This window comes from Vigna angularis, chromosome 10, assembly GCF_016808095.1.
Source record: "Vigna angularis cultivar LongXiaoDou No.4 chromosome 10, ASM1680809v1, whole genome shotgun sequence".
NCBI classification, from domain to species: Eukaryota; Viridiplantae; Streptophyta; class Magnoliopsida; order Fabales; family Fabaceae; genus Vigna; species Vigna angularis.
This window is the reverse complement of record NC_068979.1, coordinates 7,981,425-8,004,840: the sequence shown is the minus strand read 5'-3', so window position 1 is coordinate 8,004,840 and position 23,416 is coordinate 7,981,425. Positions and strand designations below refer to the sequence as shown.

Genomic DNA, 23,416 nt, shown 5'->3' with positions numbered 1-23,416 from the left:
GAGTTGTTTTCCAGGGAATTTCTTTCTAAAATTAGCGTATAAGTGCCTAACACAGAAACGTTGATAAACTCCAGGCACTACTTCTTGTACAGCTTGTAGTAGTCCCTGTTGAATCAAATTATGACAGTGTTGTTAGAGATATGATTTCAACCTCAAAGATAATTAACATAATCGGGGAATAGGTCATGTGCATTACCTTTTGCTGGTCCGACATGAATGTAAATGATGAACTTACTTCCTCCCCACCGAGATCTTCAACCAGAAATTGGAGGAACCATTTCCAAGTATCCTTGTTCTCTACTTCGACCACGGCATACGCAAGAGGTAACATTTGATCATTTGCGTCTCTACCAACAGCAGTTAACATTTCACCACCATACTTTCCTTTCAGAAAAGCACCATCCAACCCAATTATTGGCCTGCAGGACACAAAACTATCCTTGCAGGCCTTTAGACATGTATAAAACCTCATAAAACTGATTCCATCCACATTCTCTTGAACTTTGACTTTTACTGTGGATCCTGGATTACGAGCTAAAACCTCATTGGCATAATCATAAATCCTTCTATATTGGTCTTTGAAAGACCCATCAACATTGTCTGAAGCAATGGCCTTTGCCCTATAAGCCATACATCTAGATACACCTACATTCCATTTTCGATTTATCTTCTCACGAATTTCCTTTCCCTTTACTTGTGGATTTTCTCTAACAGTTTTTTCCAACCTTTTACTGAGCCATTTTGCATTAACTAATCTTAATTTGTGCTCTCTACTACATCTGTGGTCATCAACAATAGTCCTTAATTGCCACGTATGAATGGCTTCCATATAAGCACAATATGCCATCCAGGGGCACTCTCCTTTAGCACCCATACATTTTACCCTCATTCTCTTCTTATCATTTTTAATATATTTAATATTTCTGCCATTTTCTATTGCATATGTTTTAATGGCATCCACAAAGTCTTCCTTCTTAGCAAAATAAGTTCCCACATCCCATTTATAATCTACCATTGTCTTAGGCATGCAGAAGGTTACAAACTTCCCATAACCCTCCTCTTCATCATCTTCTGCTTCACTTTCTGCTCCACTGTCTAATTCATCAGATTTCCATTCATCATCGGACAAACTGTCAGAGCGGCTGCAGCGGAATGGTTAGCGTGGGATAACAAACCAAGAGGGGGGTGAATTGGTTCTTACTAAAATCGTGTGCCTTAAAAATTTCTACTCAATTAAACTTACTTAGCAAATAATAAAGACAATAAAATAGAGTAAGGTTGAGAGAAATTTGCACAGTTGATTTTATCCTGGTTCGGATCTTACCAATCCTACGTCCAGTCGCTTATCTCAAAAACAAGATAAACACTTCACTAATCACAAAACTATTACAAACTACAATCACACAGATACAATTTGTAAAAGTTTAGAAAACACCTCTCTTGAAGCCACAAGAGATGAAACAACACCTCCTTTGAATCTTCACAAAGGATGAAACACTTCCTCCGAATACTTCACGAAGGATGAATTCCTCTTCCAAACACTTCCTTAGATGCACCAAGGATGAACCAGCTATTCCTCTATCACCGTAGCAGTATTTCACCAACTCTACAGACAGAGTTTCCTTAGCTGAGCAAGAGCACACAATTTCTCAAGAGTTTCAGAGTATTTGAGCACAAGGGAAGAGTCTTTTTTTGAGAGAAAATGAGAGTCTATTTATAGACTCATCCAAAGGCTCCTCCATTTTCGCTTTTAGACTTTCTGACTGTGTTAATCGATTAGCTACAGTGGTTAATCGATTAACAACCCAACGGATACTTCAACGGCTCTAAAAACGGCTAGTTTTTCAAACGTTCACCTTGTTAATCGATTAACAGCCCTTGTTAATCGATTAACGCTAATCGATTAACACCCTCTGTTAATCGATTAACACTGCATTGCTGGGCTTCTCCATGGCGCACTGGAACAATCGATTAATAGCCCTTGTTAATCGATTAACGTTAATCGATTAACACCCTCAGTTAATCGATTAACACTGCACAAAATTTTGCTTATGATTTATTTTTACATCACTTTTGAATACATACATGAAACTACTAATTTTCCTATGTTCATACAATTATACCAAAATATTTCAAGTCTACAAAGATCATTCTTCATGAGTCTTGATTGTTCTTGACTTGATTTGGACATCATCAAAACTTCATCTTCATCATTTTGCTAACAATCTCCCCCTTTTTGATGATGATCAAAACCTTCTTGTTTTAAAGCTTTTGGTAATAATCTGTATTTGAAATACAACTTAAGGAAGAAATAATTTGTTAGTGAACATAGAGATAATTTGAAGACTTTAAATATTTCTCCCCCTTTTTGATCATTATTAAAAAGTGATGTAGAAGTGCTCCCCCTAATTTGATTAGAAATTATACTCCCCCTTAATAAAAGCATGTATGCATAGAAAGAATAAGAAAAGACAACATACATTTTATTGAATATTAAGATGCAAGCATACAAGGAAATATAAAGGGCACACACTAATAAAAGCATAGAAACATAAATTTCCTAGGGCTCATCATCGCTATCGGGTACATAGAGTTTTGCCAGTTTGTCATCAATCTCCTTAAGATGATTATCAATTGCATCATATCTAAGAGCATGATAAGCCATCATATCATCCATCCGTGATTGCTGCATAGAAGCCATATCTGCAATTTGTCTAGATATAATCTCTAGGCTATATTCTTGGGGAGGATGGGATGGTCCAGCAACATTGGTTGGATGAGGCATAGGTATATCTTCATCTTCTTCAGCTGATGCATCATCTTCTGGTGCAATATCATCTTCAGCACGGACAAACATATTTCCTTGGCGTATAAATCCCATTTGATGCAAAGCTGATTCCTCAATTTCATGACTTCTTAAGACGGAGAGATGTTTCTCTCTGGTAACATCAACTCCTTTATACACACATATTAAGGAAATAAGGAGGGGATATGGAAGATGACTTCTATCATACCTCTTTGCCCGGACAATAGTGTCGGAGATAAGATCTACCCAATTGATTTTGATATTTTGAGTAATGGCAGACATGATCATGAGATCAATTTCAAAGCATTGGGCTAGGTTTGAGCCTCTTGGACACAACAACCATACAATAAGATAATGAAGAACCCTTTCCTCCATTCTAAGATTTCCTACAAGAAGATATCGCCTATTTGGTAGAGGTTGTTGAGGGTTGCGCATGAAAGAATGATATGCCAAAATTTTGTTAAAATCACCAAAGTCATTTGGCACATGCATGGTATTTTCTAAGATGGGAAGATGAGCAACATTGGTCCAAATGTCATTATCCAGAATGATATCTATCCCTTTTACACGAGTGTAAATAATACCGTTTTGGGATTTTAGATTGTAGTAGAATACTCTTACCAAATCTGGATAGTAACTCCCTTGAAGTTGTAGTAGATGCTGGACACCTTGCTCAATCAATTGCTGAGAAAATTGAAATTGATGTGTGGTAAACCAATTGAGATCTACAAATTTTTGACGAAGAATCTTGCGTTCTTTCCACATTTGTAGATATTCTTCATGCTTTCCATCATCGGAAATCCACCCTTGAATATTTGGACCACGTGCAATAGGTGTGCTTTCCGATCCATAGCTTCTTCTTCTTCTTCTTCTTGATGGTTCAGCCATGAGAACAAGAGATTTGGATTTTGAGAGAAGAAATGAAGTGAATTTGAGTTGTAGAGGGATGGGTAAAGTGAGTGAGTAAAAATGAGGGATGGTATGGGTTTAAATAGGCTGAAAAAGGACCCCCCTAACGTTCAAATTTAAAAAATGACCGTTTATAGCCGTTACAACGGCTATTTTTGGGCAGAATTTACTGCCTGTAACGTATGCTAATCGATTAACAGGACCTGTTAATCGATTAACGTTAATCGATTAACACCCTCTGTTAATCGATTAACTGACGCTGATTTCCGAAAATCAGCAAATTGTGCTTAGTTTCAATTTTTAACATGTTTTCAATATCCCTAAGTCTCTTCTAAGCTCATAGAATCTATCTTTAGGCAATGCTTTGGTGAAAATATCAGCTAATTGATGTTGGGTATCAATATATTCTATTTCACAATCTCCTTTTTGCACATGATCTCTAAGAAAGTGATGCCTAATCTCAATGTGCTTGGTTCTAGAGTGCATTATGGGATTCTTTGTAAGGTTTATTGCACTTGTATTATCACACTTAAGTGGTATATGATCTAAATGAATGTCATAATCTTCTAATTGCTATTTCATCCATAAAATTTGCGCACAACAATTTCCCGCAGCAATATATTCAGCCTCAGTGGTAGATAAGGCTACACAGGCTTGTTTCTTAGAATGCCAAGAAACTAATGAACTACCTAGAAGATGACATGTTCCACTAGTGCTTTTCCTATCTATCTTACAACCTCCATAATCAGCATCTGAAAATCCTACAAGACTAGGTTCCGTTCCAGATGGATACCATAAACCAAAGGATGCAGTTCCCTTAAGATATTTCAATATTCTTTTAACTGCAGTAAGGTGAGATTCTCTAGGACTAGATTGATACCTAGCACACACACAGACACTTTGCATAATATCTGGTCTACTAGCAGTGAGATATAACAGAGAACCTATCATACATCTATATTTAGTTTGATTTACCTCTTTACCTGACTCATCTTTGTCAAGATAGCAAGAGGTTCCCATAGGTGTAGATGCTTCCTTTGCATTGTCCATTTCAAACTTCTTAAGAATTTCTTTACAATACTTAGTTTGAGAAATGAACGTACCTTCTTTCATTTGCTTAATTTGAAGACCAAGGAAGAATGTTAATTCTCCCATCATAGACATTTCAAATTCACCCTGCATAGTCTTAGCAAATTCCTCACAAAGAGATTTATTAGTTGATCCAAAAATAATATCATCAACATATACTTGAATAATCAAAATATGTTTTCCGACTCTTTTAATAAACAAAGTGGAATCAACTTTTCCTCTATTAAAGTCATTTTCTAAAAGAAAATTGCTAAGTCTTTCATACCAAGATCTAGGTGCTTGTTTTAAACCATAAAGTGCTTTTTTTAATTTATAGATGTGATTTGGAAATTTAAAATCTTCAAAACCGGGTGGTTGTTCAACATACACATCTTCTTTTATAAAACCATTTAGAAATGCACTTTTAACATCCATTTGAAATAATTTAAATTTCATTATAGATGCATAAGCAAGAAGTAGGCGTATTGCCTCTAACCTGGCAACTGGAGCATATGTCTCATCATAATCTATACCTTCTTCTTGACTATATCCTTGAGCCACAAGCCTAGCTTTATTCTTGGTGATGTTTCCATCTTCATCCAGTTTGTTTCTAAATACCCATTTTGTTCCAATTACTTGATGAGTATCTTCTCTAGGAATCAATTCCCAAACTTGATTTCTTTCAAACTGGTTGAGTTCTTCTTGCATTGCTATACACCATTGTTCATCTTGAAGAGCTTCCTTAATGTTTTTAGGTTCAATCTGTGACATAAAAGCTACATTCATACAAAAATTAACTAAATTTCTTCTAGTGTTTACCCCTTTTGATATGTCGCCAATGATGTTGTCCAATGATAATCCTCTAGGTTGTTGCCATATTTTGTTTAGATCTTCATCATCTTGAGGATTATTTATTTTCTCTTCATTGGTTGTCTTTTGCAAGTCTTCATTTTCACCTGCATCTGATTCATCTGACTCAAGAGGTTTTACCTCAAGGTCCACAATTTCATCAAAGACAACATGCACAGATTCTTCTATTTCAAGTGTTTTCCGATTAAAAACTCTATAAGCTTTGCTAGTTAGAGAATATCCTAGAAAAATAGCTTCATCGGATTTGGAATCAAATTTTCCTAAATTTTGTTTTCCATTATTTAAGACAAAACATTTGCATCCAAAAATTCTTAAATGTGAAACATTTGGTTTTCTACCTTTAAAAAGTTCATAAGGAGTACATTTCAAAATTGGCCTAATAAGCATTCTATTCAATACATAACATGCAGTACTCACAGCATCAGCCCAAAATTGTTTAGGAACACTATATTCATTTAACATAGTTCTAGCAAGTTCCTCTAAGGATCTATTCTTTCTTTCTACGGCTCCATTTTGTTGAGGAGTTCTAGGTGCAGAAAAATTATGAGAAATGCCATATTCTTCACAAAAAGTTTCAAAAGATTCATTTTGAAATTCACCTCCATGGTCACTTCTAATAGCCTTTATTTTCAAGTCCTTTTCATTTTGAACTAAATTTGCAAACTTTTTAAATTCTTTGAAAGCTTCACTTTTAAGAGTAAGAAAGAAAGTCCAAGTATATCTTGAATAATCATCCACAATAACTAAAACATAATAATTTCCTCCAAAACTTTTTATCCTAGAGGGACCAAATAAATCCATGTGCAAAAGTTCTAAGGGTTTTAAACTAGAAACAACATTTTTCGAATGGAAAGATGATTTCACTTGTTTTCCCTTTTGACATGCATCACACAATTTATTTTTCACATATTTTAGTTTTGGTAAACCAATTACTAAGTCTTTAGAAATGAGTTTATTCAATTGTTGCATATGAATATGTGCAGCTCTTTTATGCCATAACCATGGATTTTCTTCTTTTACTACTAAACATGAAATATTCCTATTTGATGCATTTTCTAAATCAATCAAATAAATATTGTTATGCCTAATTCCTTTCAAAGCAATTTCAGAAGAATCATTTTTATAAATAGTGCAAGAATTTTGTTCGAAGGTTACCTTGAATCCTTTATCGCATAATTGACTAATGCTAATTAAGTTATGCTTTAATCCTTCCACATATAGCACGTCTTTGATCATTAAGGTATCTTCACTTCCAATATCTCCAATTCCAAGGATTTTTCCTTTGTTGTTATCACCATAGGTGACAAAGCCTCGTTCCTTTTTCCGGAAGGTTGTAAATTTCTTTTTATCTCCGGTCATGTGTTTTGAACATCCATTGTCAAGACACCACATATACTTCCTTGGTTTTGATAATTCCTACAACATAAAAAGAACAAGCTATTTAGGTACCCAACTACTTTGTATGGGTCCTTTGGGTTAGATTTAAAAGATTAAAATCATTTTACAACCCAAGCATATCTACCACTTGGAACACCATAATGCTTAATTTTACATTTGTTAGATGTATGACCCTTTTTCATACAATAAAAGCATGATGCAACATTTGTGTTCCTATAAGTTGTTCCTTTTTGTACCCAAGTTCTACGGGTTCTATGATTATGTTTAATTTTAGGAACATACTTATTTTTAACAACCTTATTTTCATTAGTTTTACTACATTCTCCAGTGGTTGTATTTTCAGAAAAATATTTGAATTTTATGCAAGATTCACATTCATTTTTAGCAACATATTTTTCTTTTTCATAATATAAAACTTTACTTTTTAAATTTCTAATTTCTTCCGCTTGATATAAAAATTTATTTTTCAAACTTCTGTTTTCTTCAGATAAATTTGTAAATTCAGTTTTCAAATTATCATTTATTTTAGAGAAGTTTTCAGAAGTAATTTTCAAATTTTCATTTTCTTCAAGAATATTTTCAAAATTCAATTTTAACTTTTTGAAGTCCTTTTTCAATTTCTTATGAGCTATATCTAATTTTTCAGATTCTACTAATAAAGCAGCATAAGTATCATGCAGTTCATCTTCATCCATATGACTATCATTATCAGAATAGTGTGAACTACTTACTTGGCTGACGTTATCATCATCTGCCATCAAACAGATGTTTGCTTCTTCATCTGAGTCGCTTGAATCTGAAATGGTCTCATTGTCGTCTTCCCAGGCAATGTAGGCCTTCTTTTTCTTGAAGAATCTTTTCTCCTTCTTGTCTTCACCCTTCTTTTGATTTGGGCAGTCTGCTTTTAGATGCCCCTTTTCTCCACAGCCATAACATCGGTAATTTGAGGAAGATGCTTGATTATCTTTCTTTTCGTATCTAAATCTTCCTTTACCTTTAGACTTCATGAACCTGTTTAACCTTTTGATCATGAGACTTAAATTTTCTTCTTCGTCTGAGTCTTCATCTTCTGATTTACCTTTGTTTCTTTCAACCTCCGACTTTAATGCCAAACTTTTCTTGTTGTTTTTGGCTTTTGCTTCTTCTTCATCAAGTCTTCCAAGATCTAGTTCATGTTCCCTCAACTTTCCAAATAATGCAGCCATGGTCATTGTGTTGAGATTTTGTGACTCAGAAATTGCAGTCACTTTTGGTTGCCAAGACCTGTCTAAAGATTTCAAGATTTTAATGTTAAGTTCATCAGTATCAAATGACTTACCCAGTCCAATGAGATGATTAACAATGTTGGTGAAGCGTTTTTGAACATCAACTATTGTTTCCCCTTGCTTCATTCTGAACATCTCGTATTCCTGGATTAAGGTATTCTTTCTAGCTCTCTTTACATCATCTGTACCTTCATGGGTTACTCTAAGTACTTCCCACATATCTTGTGCAGTTTTACAAATAGAAATCCTGTAAAACTCGTCAACAGTTAGAGCAGATGAAATAATATTACGAGCTTTTACATCATTACCAAATTTTCTCTTATCTTCAGCAGTCCATTGGTCACGGGGCTTTGGTTCCTGCATATTGTTAATTGGAACAAAAGGACCAGATACAACAGCATCCCAAATATCTATATCAATAGATTCCATAAAAATTTGCATTCTAACCTTCCAGAATGCGTAATTTTCACCTGTGAATAGTGGTGGTCTATTGATAGAAGCACCCTCTGCAAATGTTTGATGCGATCCCGCCATTTGAATGACTATCAAAGCAAGCTCTGATACCAATTGTCAGAGCGGCTGCAGCGGAATGGTTAGCGTGGGATAACAAACCAAGAGGGGGGGTGAATTGGTTCTTACTAAAATCGTGTGCCTTAAAAATTTCTACTCAATTAAACTTACTTAGCAAATAATAAAGACAATAAAATAGAGTAAGGTTGAGAGAAATTTGCACAGTTGATTTTATCCTGGTTCGGATCTTACCAATCCTACGTCCAGTCGCTTATCTCAAAAACAAGATAAACACTTCACTAATCACAAAACTATTACAAACTACAATCACACAGATACAATTTGTAAAAGTTTAGAAAACACCTCTCTTGAAGCCACAAGAGATGAAACAACACCTCCTTTGAATCTTCACAAAGGATGAAACACTTCCTCCGAATACTTCACGAAGGATGAATTCCTCTTCCAAACACTTCCTTAGATGCACCAAGGATGAACCAGCTATTCCTCTATCACCGTAGCAGTATTTCACCAACTCTACAGACAGAGTTTCCTTAGCTGAGCAAGAGCACACAATTTCTCAAGAGTTTCAGAGTATTTGAGCACAAGGGAAGAGTCTTTTTTTGAGAGAAAATGAGAGTCTATTTATAGACTCATCCAAAGGCTCCTCCATTTTCGCTTTTAGACTTTCTGACTGTGTTAATCGATTAGCTACAGTGGTTAATCGATTAACAACCCAACGGATACTTCAACGGCTCTAAAAACGGCTAGTTTTTCAAACGTTCACCTTGTTAATCGATTAACAGCCCTTGTTAATCGATTAACGCTAATCGATTAACACCCTCTGTTAATCGATTAGCACTGCATTGCTGGGCTTCTCCATGGCGCACTGGAACAATCGATTAACAGCCCTTGTTAATCGATTAACGTTAATCGATTAACACCCTCAGTTAATCGATTAACACTGCACAGAATTTTGCTTATGATTTATTTTTACATCACTTTTGAATACATACATGAAACTACTAATTTTCCTATGTTCATACAATTATACCAAAATATTTCAAGTCTACAAAGATCATTCTTCATGAGTCTTGATTGTTCTTGACTTGATTTGGACATCATCAAAACTTCATCTTCATCATTTTGCTAACACAAACCTCTATGATGATCACTATTGATTCCATCATCCACATCACTATCATCAGATTGCACATCAACTTCAACATTACCAAACCAATCTGCCACTCTGTCTCCTACCTCCTCTTCTAAATCACACTCAACATTAACATCAACCAGACCTTCCATACAGTAGTAATTAACCTCCTCATTGCCATCATCATGACCACTACTGGTCCAGCTTCGAACATCACAACCATCCTCTTCAACCTCACCCACACCAACATGTGTTTCAATTTGTCCTTCAACAACATCATCATCCTCACCTCTCTCACCTTCATTAACAGCCACCTCAAATTGACTTTCACTGTGTTGTTCACATTCTGTTTGAATTTCTCCTTCAACAACATCATCAGCCTCAACTCTTTCTTCTGACACCACAACACTTTCATTGATTCCATCACACTGGCCTCTCTCACCTTCATTAACAGCCACCTCAAATTGTCTTTCACTATGTTGTTCACATTCACCCCCACCAACCTCTGTTTCAATTTCTCCTTCAACAACATCATCAGCCTCAATTCTTTCTTCTAAAACAGGTTCAACAACCATACCCCCGCCTTCCTCTTCACCTTCACCCATAACCATACCTACAGGTTCAACTTCTACTTCATCTGTATTTTGAGGAATATATTCTAACATATTTATCACCTCAGGTTCAGAGACATTGTGAACAACAAATAGATGAACCTCACCATTAAGCCTGGCTAAGGTAATCATGTGCATGGCTCCTATGTCATCCAACAAAGGTTCCAACCTATTTTCCAAAACAGAACCACCACCAACGCAGTACAACAACTCCTTAAACCCATCATAACCTAGACCTTTTACTATACTGACTACAAGGAAATAGCTCCACATGTCTGGGTCAAAGGATAAACTTGTACTCTCCCCCTCGTACTTAAGTTTTCCTTCATTTATGAACTTTCCACCATGGTGAAAAACAACTTCAAAATTTCCTTCCATTACGTACAACTCAACAATTATATTTTAACCTATAAAGTAAGAAAAGACTTTAACAATGGGGGACCACAAAAAAAAAGCATTAACAATATATTCAAACAACGCTTTAATAATGAGGGACCACATTGCAATCGAAAACGAAACAATATACAACATACAACAGGTTACGACAACCATAAAGGACAAATTCATCACAAAATTCAATCAAAAGCACATTTACTAACCTGAACACGTGGTTCACTTCGAACACTTTCGCCACTGCTTTCCACGTGCTTCACCGCCAACACCTTCCTGATTCTACCGAAATATCACCGATAGATCACTCGCAAATCTAGAAACGATACCTATTGTCCGCCAAATTGGAACCACAAAAGACAACTCTCGACAAAACCCTCTTCAATTTAGGGATTCATCCTTCTCATAAAGCGTTCGTTGTTTATGTTAAAAATCAAAACGTTGCGTTTTGGTTTACAAATTTCACGTTTTTTAAATATATTTAAACTCACCATTAAGCCAGGTCAATGCCACGTCAGTAACATTTCGTCATCTCAGCATCCCACTCATCAATTTTTTTAACGCCGTCCAGCCAACTTAACGGGAAGGACTCAATTGATATCAATTTCCAAAATTAAGGACCATTTTGATACACTTTAAAAAACGAGGACCCAATTGAGACATTCGTACATAAATAGGGATGTAGAAAAGGATTAAACCAAAAAATTAAACTGGTTCTTTATTTACATTTTGGTAAACATTAACAAAAGAAAAAGTTACTTTTTTGGTAGGTAAAAATATAAAAAGTGACTGATAAAGTTTTAGGGGCAAATGAAATGAAACATGGACGAAATGCGTGAGAACGAAATCGGTGAGTGAAAGCATAGGTAGTAAGGGTGAAATAGGAATAGGGGAGGTCAAGAGGAGGCATATTGTCCATTCTGAACGTAAATCCCAAGCAGAGACCAGCACGAAGAGCAAAGCAAGTTCGTTGGACCGGTAGTTAGATAGAGGAATCAAGGCGAAGTTACACGGAGAGAGAGAGAAGGAAAGTGAGAGAAAATGATGTTAGATGGAACCGAAGATGAAGAGAAGTTTCTCGCTGCCGGAATCGCCGGTCTTCAGCAGAACTCCTTCTACATGCACCGTGCACTGGTAACTCCTCCGTAAAACCCTAATCTCTATCTTCTTCTGTTCCACCGCGCACGATCACGCTAATTCTGATTCGATGTCCAAATTCCTAATTCATTCCGATCCAATTTCGATTCGTCGCAGGATTCCAACAATCTCCGAGACGCTTTGAAGTATTCGGCTCAGATGCTCTCCGAGCTCAGGACTTCCAAGCTTTCTCCTCACAAGTACTACGAACTATGTGCGTTCTTCTCGGATCCACCGTTACCTTGTTTTTGTTTTCCGTTGGATCCTTTACCTAACTGCTTCTGTCCTTGCGATAGCTAATTTGCATCTCTTTTTCTCTGAATTCGGTGTTTTAGATATGCGCGCCTTTGATCAGTTACGGAAACTTGAGATGTTCTTCGAGGAAGAGACTCGTCGCGGTTGTTCCATTATTGATCTTTATGAACTCGTCCAGCATGCCGGAAACATTTTGCCGCGATTGTGAGTGAGAGTGTCGCGGAATCCATTTTTTCTTCTTATATTATTTTTTATTATACACCGTTTATGATAGGAAAATATTCTCGAATGTTTCGTGTTAATCTTGCTTATAAAATGTAATTGTAAATTATTTTATCTTATGTTTTGTATGTGGAACAATGCATTCTCATGCTGATATTTTTAACTCCTGCTAATTGAGTGTAATTGAGATTGACGTTTATTAGTTCATCACGCGACTCGTGGGGAAGGTTTTTTGGATTGTTTAAAAATCAATTGTGTAACTTTGCTCATTGATAACTTGGTGGTTTTGAACCTCATGGTTTGCTCCAATTTTTAGTGGGAAACATTTATTGTTTTGAGCTTTTGCAGTGGTTATGTGTTCACTCTTCTGAGTTTAACATGCTTCTTACTTGCGAGCTGTTAATTTTATGATCACAATCAGGTATCTCCTCTGTACAGTAGGATCAGTATACATCAAGTCCAAGGAAGCTCCTGCAAAGGATGTTCTCAAGGATCTTGTGGAGATGTGTCGTGGTATTCAACACCCTGTTCGTGGACTCTTTCTAAGGAGTTACCTTTCTCAAGTTAGTAGGGATAAATTGCCAGATATTGGTTCAGAGTACGAAGGGTAAGTAAAGCAAGATTTTTTGCCCTCCGCTTCTTTCATAGGCAGGATTATTCCGCGGAGGTTTCTTAATTGAGTTAGATTTGAAGTTTCAAGGAACTGAGCCAGTAACAGTGAACATTTGGAACGTAATTGATGGCAGCCTGAGTATCGCCTTTTCTCTATTAGTGCTGCCAACGTTACCATTATTCCATTTTACTTTTGCAGTGTTGATGCATGATGTCAACTCATGGAGTCTTTAGAATAATTGAGCTTCCTTTTTTGTTAACACTTGTTTTTATTATTCATCTTTTTATTTCTGTGTCCTTTTCTGATTCACCTTGTGTCTTGTGTCTTCCCTGTTATGTGGCAGTCACAATAATCTTAAAGCTGCTCCAATTTCAAATTGAGCTTGACAACGAATGCCTAATTTGACAACTGCAGGGATGCGGATACTGTAGCGGATGCTGTAGAATTTGTACTTCAAAATTTCACTGAAATGAACAAACTTTGGGTGCGGATGCAACATCAGGTTGGTTGAATTGCCTGTTGCACATTACGAGGGTAAAATATATCACGTGGGCATGATTTCTGGTCATGCAGGTGTAGTAATGCATGTGAATCTTTCATACTCTTAGCTGACCTTGAGTTGAGGCTTGCTGTCGGGCTTTCTGGTCTGCAGGGGCCTGCCCGGGAGAAGGAGAAACGAGAAAAGGAAAGGAGCGAGTTGCGTGATCTTGTAATACCTGAAGCCTGTAACTGTTTTGCTTCACTGCAGTGGGGTTGTATACACAATGAAATGCTTATAGAAGGCTTCTATTGCTTTTTTGTCCTTGATATATTATTAGGTTGGGAAGAATCTTCATGTTCTCAGTCAGATTGAGGGTGTTGACCTAGATATGTACAAAGATGCCGTGCTTCCCAGAGTACTGGAGCAGGTATAATTGGTCTATTGTTTCTGTTTCTGGTAATCAAAAGCATTGTTTGCTTTCTAACCCGAAGATATGATTGTTTTTCTTCAATTATCTTGGACAGGTTGTGAATTGCAAAGATGAATTGGCTCAGTTCTACTTGATGGATTGCATAATTCAAGTCTTCCCTGATGAGTATCACTTGCAAACTCTTGATGTGTTATTGGGTGCTTACCCTCAACTTCAGGTTAGTGAACTTGTACATTTATTTGTATTAGTTCTGGAGGATTCCTTGTTTATATGTTTTCTCTCCTTCCAAAACATGAAAGTTCAGATTAGTGAACTTGCACTAATATATAATATTATTTTATTGTGAAGAAGCACCAGTAGAACATGAAGATATTAATCAAAGAATTCTGAAAAATAGTGAAAGTAAATATCTATATAGTGATTACAGTTAGCACATCATCTGAGTTGTCAAACTGTTGCACAAATTTCTGCCAGGTGTAATACTTGTAAAGTTAGAATTCAAGAAAGGAGCTTTATTTGTTGTCTCCAAAATTTCCCTATAGAATATGATTTTAATTACAAACTTGTCTTAGTTCTAAGTTTGTGTTAGTTCTAAGTTTGTGTATGTCTCTCTCTCTGTGTGTGTATATATATATATATATATATATATATATATATATATATATATATATATATATGTATATTTATATTGTCGGTATTTATTTACTAATAATGTTACAGTCACCAGTGCATTTTAAAATATATTTATTTTGAGATCTGTAATTTTCTGATTCAAGGTACAAAGTTACCAAGAAGTTGTTTCAATAAATTAGCATCTCCTTTTTTTGAGTTTTAGTTGGTGTATCATACGTTGAACAATAAAGTGAGCATGCGTATCAGGGAAATCAATCTATGTTGAATGCAAGGTTTATTAGTAAAGTCAGCATGTGTGTCAGGAAAATCAATCTATGTTGAATGCCAAGGTTTTATTAGCTAAGCATACAACTGTTTCCACTCTGGATTAATTGATAAGTACACACTCGAAAGTGTCTATTGTATCTTTTGCTTAACTATAAAAATTGCATCCAAAATATCCATGACAGTTTTGTGCTGCAAATACTCAGCTATCACCACGCATTAGCTTTCTGTTTTTACCCCCATTGTATCTTTCAGGCGTCAGTTGATATCAAGACAGTGCTGTCTCAGTTGATGGAGAGGCTTTCAAATTATGCAGCTTCAAGTGCAGAGGTGTTGCCAGAGTTTTTGCAAGTTGAAGCATTTTCGAAATTGAGCAATGCCATTGGCAAGGTATTCTTTCCCATTCCTTTTATCTTGGATATTTTAGCTATTTAGTGCAAATATATATATATATATATCTCAAACTCAATACTGTTTTGCTCCCATAAAGTCACGGTTTGTCCAATATTTGCAACCGACATGATTTAGTGCACAGTAGTCAAGTGCACTATAGGGGATTAGCTTTGGACAGATATGGAATTCAAATAGCGGATTGGGTTTCAGTAGTAGCCACTGCAGTTGCAGTTTCTTTTTGTTATGTTATAGTGGTGCTACCAGGATATGGCCCTTCAATTCCCGTTTTTTCTTGGTGTCAGTTTTGATTTTTACAGTCTGTAGTAGTATACATAAATTCTGAAAAATGATATAAATTTCTCTAAATTTGTGATATTCATAATCAACAATAGAACGTTGGTGTTTTGAAAAACAAAGGCCAAATACAAGTTTCCTAGATAGGAATCAATCACCAATCACCATCTTCAAAATCCTAGTCTTTATCAATTTCACTATTATTACAATTATAGATTTCATTTGGAAATTGAAATTCCAGAAATAGTTGCCCCCAAAGCTCCAATGTCTATGTTCACGGGGCTTTTTTTTTTGGATAAATGAATAGTTCTTCCATCCATCCGCTATGGCTGCTATTTGGTCAGCTACACCCCCAAAAGCCACTCTACTACTGCAGCCCCTGTAGTGCTTGGGGATGGGGATGCCTGCTTTGCTACGCATCTATAGTGGTACTATTTAAACCTTGTTTTCGCTCCTGGAACACTGTTGTTCAGGTTTTTCAAGTAAATATTCCACACAAGTTCCTGAGTTTTGACCTCCATTCTTTTCACAGATTATCTTTTATTTTTATGCATTCTGTTCTTTATTCTTTCTTTCTACTTCCCTGATGACATTCTACCAATTTTTATCTAATTTGTTACGTTCTTTTTTTAATAGTCTCATCAATCATCTTTTGACTTCATAACTTAGTTATTATTGCCCCTAGGTTGGTGGTGATTGTGTGTCAGATGTGACTTATTATTTATCATCCATTTCTTTAATTTTCGGTATTTTTGTTTTATTTTAAGTATTTATATGTGTAGTATAACTATTTAGTTTGCATTATAACTACTTTGATATTTATACATGTAGTATGACTATTTTTAGCTTCCCCCTACCTTGCCGTTGTGTTTTCCATAGTTGGACTCCACATGCTACTGTTTGAGATTCATAACTATGATTTGACCACAGTACTTGGTATAAAGTTGACATTAGATTTTTTTTTATTTTTTTATTATCATCTCCTATCTGTGGTTAAGTAATGAATGATAAAGTTCTTAACACAGACCAAATCTCTGACAGGAAGAATATATTTGAAAGGATTTAGCTGATTATATAGCATTTAAAATAATGTCAATCGCACTTCCCTCTATCCTTCTGTGCTATTTTCTAGAGTTGACTGCTACACGCCACTATTTGAGATTCATAACTGTGATTTAATCACCGCTGACTGTAAGCTAATTGATAGACTTGATATAAAGTAGACATTAAGTTTTAAGGTTCATAACTAAGATTTAACCAGACTTCAGGATAATTGATACACTTGATATAAAGTAAACATTAAGTTTTTTGTTTTTATTATTATTATCTCTGTATCTGGGATTCATAAGTGATGAATGATAACGGTATTAGTGAGGTAGCCAAGTCTCCAAAAGGCAAAATAAATTTGAAAGGATTAATGCAAATACAGTGTCACTTGTTAATGATATTTAAACATTGTTGAAATTATACAGAAGTAGAGATGAAGGAAAAGAGAGAACAAACTCTAAATAACAATGTAACTTTAGTATATTTGAATTTCAATGGTTTTATGCAAAAGTAATGTACTAACCCTTAAATTACTAATAGTAGACTCATTTATCCTAACTAATTAAGGAAAAAGAACATAAGATATAATAAAATATGGAATCTAATCCTAGGAGGTTATATAAAACATGTTAGCATATTTTATGACGTAATAATGATAGGATGAGATGTTTTTCTTGATATTCTAAACAGTATATAAGTGGTGGTAGGTGATAATGTTTGTGAATGGGGATGGAATCAGAGCATTTGTGTTTAGAGGTGAGTTGAGTTGAGAGTTGGTTAACTAACAATATCATGGGGTCAGGCTGTGTCCAGGACTAGAGATGGTGGGTTAGTCCATGTCTAGAATTGGACCCAGATCACTTTAGGTAAAATAATAGGGGGCTAATACAAGAGCCTAAAGCAATGCAAGAACATAGATAACCATCCCAAAGACTACCAAGAAACAATGCCAAATTGTCATTGTCAAACTTGATAGGGGGTGGGAGAGAGTGTTCAATTTAATCGTTGACCACTAAGCTGCAGCCAAGGTAGCCAAACAGCCATGGGAAGGGTGAAAATAGGTTCAGGGGGATCTATAAAGTAGAGTGGATTGTGAGGCAGGACACTGAAGACAATTAGGGATGACAAAGTGGGCCAAACCTGGCTGGCCAGGTTGGTATTTTCAGCCCGCTTTGGCCAGTTGGCCCATTTATTTTTAATTAAAAATTAAAATGAAAATGCCATATTTTTCATTTTCCACTTGAACATTGAAACTGTCTTATTTTTCATACTTCCGATTTTGATGGTTTTGACTAGAAAAGTGTATTTTACATCCTTCTCATATTTTTTTTATAAAATATTTTTGTTTTTATGCTATGGGTTTTGAAATATGATGTCTTGATTTGTTATGTAGGTAATAGAGGCACAACCTGACATGCCCACTGTTGGAGTTGTAACTTTGTATTCATCACTTCTCACCTTCACGCTTCATGTTCACCCTGATCGCCTTGATTATGCAGATCAAGTCTTGGTATGTTTCATTTCATACTGTTTGCACACATTCATGTTTTCTTTTCAATTCATAAATTATTCTTACCCGAATGTACCCGTTGGCATTATTTATTTTATAATTCATGGTAATGCACTAATACTTTAAAAGAAAAATACAATTTCGGTTGAATTTATGATAAAATAATTGCATTTAGTGTGTATATATTCGATTGAATTTGTGGCAACATTAGTTCTTTTCATTTAAGGAAGCAAACTTTTTCCTGTGTTTTGTAATATCTATGCACTGACTGTATATATACTTGTTAGGGAGCATGTGTGAAAAAACTATCTGGCAAAGGGAAAATTGAGGACAACAAGGCAACTAAGCAGATTGTTGCTCTGTTAAGTGCTCCACTAGAGAAATATAACGATGTTATGACTGCATTGAAGCTTTCAAATTATCCTCGTGTAATGGAATACCTTGATATTCCAACTACTAAGGTCATGGCAACTGTTATTATTCAAAGCATTATGAAAAATGGAACACACATTTCTACATCAGAAAAGGTATGTTGTATTTTTCTTATCTGCTTTTTTGGTGCGAGTTCTTGTTATAACATACTTGATTTGCTTGTAGGTTGATGCATTGTTTGGACTGATAAAGGGGCTCATCAAGGATTCTGACGGGGTTCCTAAAGATGAGGTCGCTTTAGTACCATGACTAGTCTCAGTTTTCTATTTTTTTTACAATGCCTATTTGACCTCTCCTATTAAGGTTGCCTTTTATAATACATTTATATGTTCCCATAAATGTAAAATGCTAAAATAATCCTTACTTTTGTGAACTTACTCCTTACTTATTTCCTTCATTCCCTTAGCTTGATGAAGACGATTTCAAAGAGGAGCAGAATTCTGTTGCCCGCCTTATCCAAATGCTTTATAATGAGGATCAAGAAGAAATGTTTAAGGTTAATTATATTCATGTGTTCTGATGATCATAATTTTTTTTGTACTTGTTTTTCTACTGGAAATTTTAGCTTTCAAACTCCAGTTAGTAATTTTAGGCGGCTCTACTTTTTACTTACCAGTACTTCCCATACTGAAGCTGCACATGAATATTACCCAAGCAGATATTAAAAAATAAATCTTTGTCAAGCACTAAACTGAACTTGTTATCTTGGGATATTGCTTTATCATTTTAATTGGTCATGTACTCCTTTAAATATGAAAATTAAGTGATGTTCTGACTCCAAATCCATGTTAGACCTATTTATGTAAACATTTGAAAGTATTTTCTGTCTTAGAAATCTCCTAGAACTCACATTTTTGTTCTGAAGACGGCTTAGTACATTAAGAAAGAGCACTATTTATAAACTAGTTAGCAATTGTAGATTTTTTAGTGTATTAGGATAGAATAGATGTATAAACTTATTTTGACTTATGAAAATCCAATGTATTTTATCTTTTTGTTTTGTTTATCTAAAAATATTTATAAAAAAAGGGTATAAATAAAACTGAATATATTGATAAAGCACTAACTGGCTATAGGAACTTATGAGTCTTAAGACATGTTTTCCTTCTAAACTTATCTGTGATTTTAATATATCTAACATGAGCAAATATTGTTTGATATTTTTCCTGTGACTGCAAACTACATTTTTGACCCCTATATAGATGATAGGAGTTTGTGTTTATTTTATGAGTTCAGTCTTTAATTTATCTAACAATTTTTGTGCACTAAATCGCAGATCATTGATACTGTGAGGAAGCACATACTGACTGGAGGACCAACACGTCTGCCTTTCACTGTTCCACCTCTTGTTTTTTCTTCTTTAAAGGTTTGTGTGACCTTTTTTTATCAGTTGCTGGCTTTTATTTGTGCTGCTTTGCTTACACAATGATGAATTCATAGTGCTGGACATCGAAGCCAAAATGACAAGACTTGCTTATCTTTTACTTCATGCTTTCTTGATGTTGCTGTTGTTCCGTGTTTTATCTTCAATGCAAATGACAATTGCTGTCTGCCACTGCGCTATTTCCTGCTTATATTTTTAGTAAAGAAAAAATAGTAGAATTTATGCAGTGTATGTTATTTCACTGTCTACAGTTGGTCAGGCAGTTGCAAGGTCAAGAAGAAAATCCTTTTGGAGATGATGCCTCAGTAACACCAAAGAAAATCTTTCAGCTTTTAAATCAGGTAACGCATTTTTTTCCTTACAAAAAGGACGTGGGTTTTTATTTTCCTTTTAATGGTGATTTATGCCATTTTTTTTTGTTAATGATGATTTAATATTTAATAATATAGAGATAGTGACTATTTGTTGTTGAAGCAACCTATAATCGTAACAGTTTGTATTTGCAAGATATCTCTGTTTTCAATGTGTTCAATACTTTCAATGTATTTTTAAAGGTTATGAACAGTTAACTGGTAAATTTATTTGATGATACATTTATCTTTCCTCAGACCATCGAGACCTTGTCAGGTGTTCTGGCACCAGAATTAGCACTGCAGTTGTACTTGCAATGTGCTGAGGTAATGGAATGTATTTCGTTGTTATCAAAATGATATGACAAACTCTATTTGCTAATTTCTTGCTTCTGTTCTTTCATTGAGGCTGCAAATGACTGTGATTTGGAACCTGTTGCTTATGAATTTTTTACCCAAGCTTATATTCTATACGAAGAAGAAATTTCTGTAAGTACCCTCTTCTAGTTTTGTGCTTACTTCCCTTCCTAAATAGAAATCCTGTTATTTTCATGGCATCAGGTGGAGGAGTGAATATGTTGACAAAATGTATTGGTTAGCCGTTCTCAACTATGTGTTTGTTTTTTCAATATTAGGATTCCAGAGCACAGGTCACGGCTATCCATTTAATAATAGGAACTCTTCAAAGGATGCATGTCTTTGGTGTTGAAAACAGGGATACTTTAACTCACAAGGCCACAGGGGTAATTAGTCAATTCCATTATGCACACTCGTGCTCTGTATATACTTTTATACCAAATCCTCTTTTTTTGGTGCCTTCTCATTGGACAGTATTCTGCAAAGCTTTTAAAGAAGCCAGATCAATGCAGAGCTGTATATGCATGCTCACATCTGTTTTGGGTTGATGATCATGATAACATGAAAGATGGAGAGAGGTTTGTTTTATAAACATGAGATTTTAGACTTCTAATGAATGCGTATTTCTTTGCTTGAACAGAAATAGCTGGTGAATTTTAATTGTTTGCATGTCCAAATAATGAATCCTGTTGTAGGATAACTATTCAGTATCCAGGACGTTGTAGATGTTTGTAAATACGCTAGAAAAAGAGAAAAATGCAAATTTTAAAAATATTTTAGATTGTTATATCGGTTCTAAAGTAAACTTTTAGATTTGGAAATAGTTTAGTTAATGAATTATTATTGTAACGGTGATTTGCAAATATTTTTCTGTACTTATTGTTGGTAGAGGAAAATTTAGGATAGATAGACTATAAACTAGTCGAGAAACTAAAAGTCATCTTTGATTGGATAACTAGTTAAAGAGAAAAGAAATATATGGATTTGATATAAAAGATCAAAACGTATTACAAAATGAAGACAGAGTGTAGCTGCATAAGATAGTAAGTATAAAGGATATCTGTGTTCAAGATTAAACCCTTTATAATATAGGAGTGTATTAAAGGAGAGTGAGAATGCTTTTGTCCTCCTATGCTGTGCTCTCTTACGGGAGTGAACATATTTACATTGACCCCGCAGAGCATTATAAGTGGGAAAAGTATCTTGGGGAGAGAAAATAGATGTAGGAGGATATTTTGAAAAAGGGTTTTGGGAATTTATTTCTTAATTTATTTTATCATGATTCTTACTGCTTTTGTTATATTCGAATTTATTTTTGAACCAGGGTCCTATTATGTCTTAAACGGGCTTTACGAATTGCAAATGCTGCCCAACAAATGTCAAATGCAGCTCGAGGTAACACGGGATCAGTAATGCTCTTCATCGAGATATTAAACAAGTAAGTTAACGTGCATAATCTCTAGTCAGCATGGCTTTTGTTTGGTTCGCAACATATAAAATGGAATAATGACGATGTGTTTGTATTTTTTAGGTATCTTTACTTCTTTGAGAAGGGAAACCTACAAGTCACCGTTGCTGCTATACAGGGCCTAATCGAGTTAATTATGAACGAAATGCAGAGTGATACCACGACTTCAGATCCAGCTGCCGATGCTTTCTTAGCCAGTACTATGCGATATATAGAGTTCCAGAAACAAAAAGGTGGTACCGTAGGCGAGAAGTATGAAGCCCTCAAGGTTTCACACGCTGGATGACCGATACCCTTCATCTTGTCATGTTAGCTTTTGAAGCAACCTGTTTTTGTGCTGCTCAAGCAACTGTTTCAATTCTCTTTGGATTTCATCTCCACAACCACAAGTTTGTGTCTTCCTCATCTGTGCTTGACAGCAAAACTACTTGGTCATTGAGTTAGAACACCGATTCACCGTGTAACTAATCAGACTGAACCACTATTGCTAGATCGATCTTTCTTCTTTTATCAAATTTTACAATAGCTAAGAGAAATTATTTGTAGTACAGTTCCTATTTAAATTCATAAAGTGTGCGCAAAGGTTTACTCGGTCGGACTTGTTGATTTGCAATGCCAGACGAAATCTCCATAGATGATTTATGTTTTTTAATTTTAAAAATAGTAAAAAATAACATTTTTCAAATAATTGTTAGATGTTATTATCAAACAAACGAGTTTCGATTTTTAAAAGGAAACAATAATTCCTTAGTGAATTGTTAGGCCGGAATGGAGTGTTCGATGTTTTTCGATGCCCTGTAGATGTAATGTAACCATGTAATATCGGTACTTACCCCTTAATCATATAATTTTTAATATTTATGAATTTGAAGTTAAATTTCCCTAAACTTTGTGGGGGTAATATACATGCTGACATATGTATACGTTTGAAACATAAGAAACCCTTACAGCTGAAATTATGAATGTTACTTGTGCAAAAGCTAAATATCGGGCTAGGTATTGAGTACCACAGCTGTGCATGTTTTAAAAACGGATTATTAGTAAAGGATAAAACATGATTAGGAATTTAATATTTCTATCTTTTAATGCTTCGCCTCACATGCTATCTTAGTAGTGTAATGTACAAGTGTATTTGATCGCTTTACGTTTTACTTCATAATTTTTAT

The 23,416-nt window shown here is 35.0% G+C and overlaps 1 protein-coding gene across 2 annotated transcripts; it reads left to right on the top strand.

The window, feature by feature from the left end:
- Positions 1–11,805: 11,805 nt before the first annotated feature.
- On the top strand, positions 11,806–22,841 carry LOC108321295 (vacuolar protein sorting-associated protein 35A). Of its 2 annotated transcripts, XM_017553002.2 has the most exons (21): positions 11,810–12,114; positions 12,235–12,331; positions 12,453–12,576; positions 13,016–13,201; positions 13,622–13,709; positions 13,860–13,916; positions 14,026–14,115; positions 14,213–14,335; positions 15,271–15,405; positions 18,143–18,259; positions 18,547–18,786; positions 18,857–18,922; positions 19,098–19,187; positions 19,968–20,057; positions 20,327–20,416; positions 20,684–20,752; positions 20,834–20,914; positions 21,061–21,168; positions 21,257–21,360; positions 22,107–22,220; positions 22,314–22,841. In XM_017553002.2, the coding sequence occupies exons 1-21, from the start codon at positions 12,022–12,024 to the stop codon at positions 22,534–22,536; spliced, it is 2,385 nt and encodes a 794-aa protein (XP_017408491.1). In that variant the 5' UTR covers positions 11,810–12,021; the 3' UTR covers positions 22,537–22,841. The 2 variants fall into 2 exon arrangements, 1 of the variants encoding a protein (XP_017408491.1); XR_008245686.1 differs by lacking the exon at positions 21,257–21,360 and having other exon boundaries at positions 11,806–12,114; positions 22,314–22,349.
- The last annotated feature ends 575 nt before the right edge of the window (positions 22,842–23,416 follow it).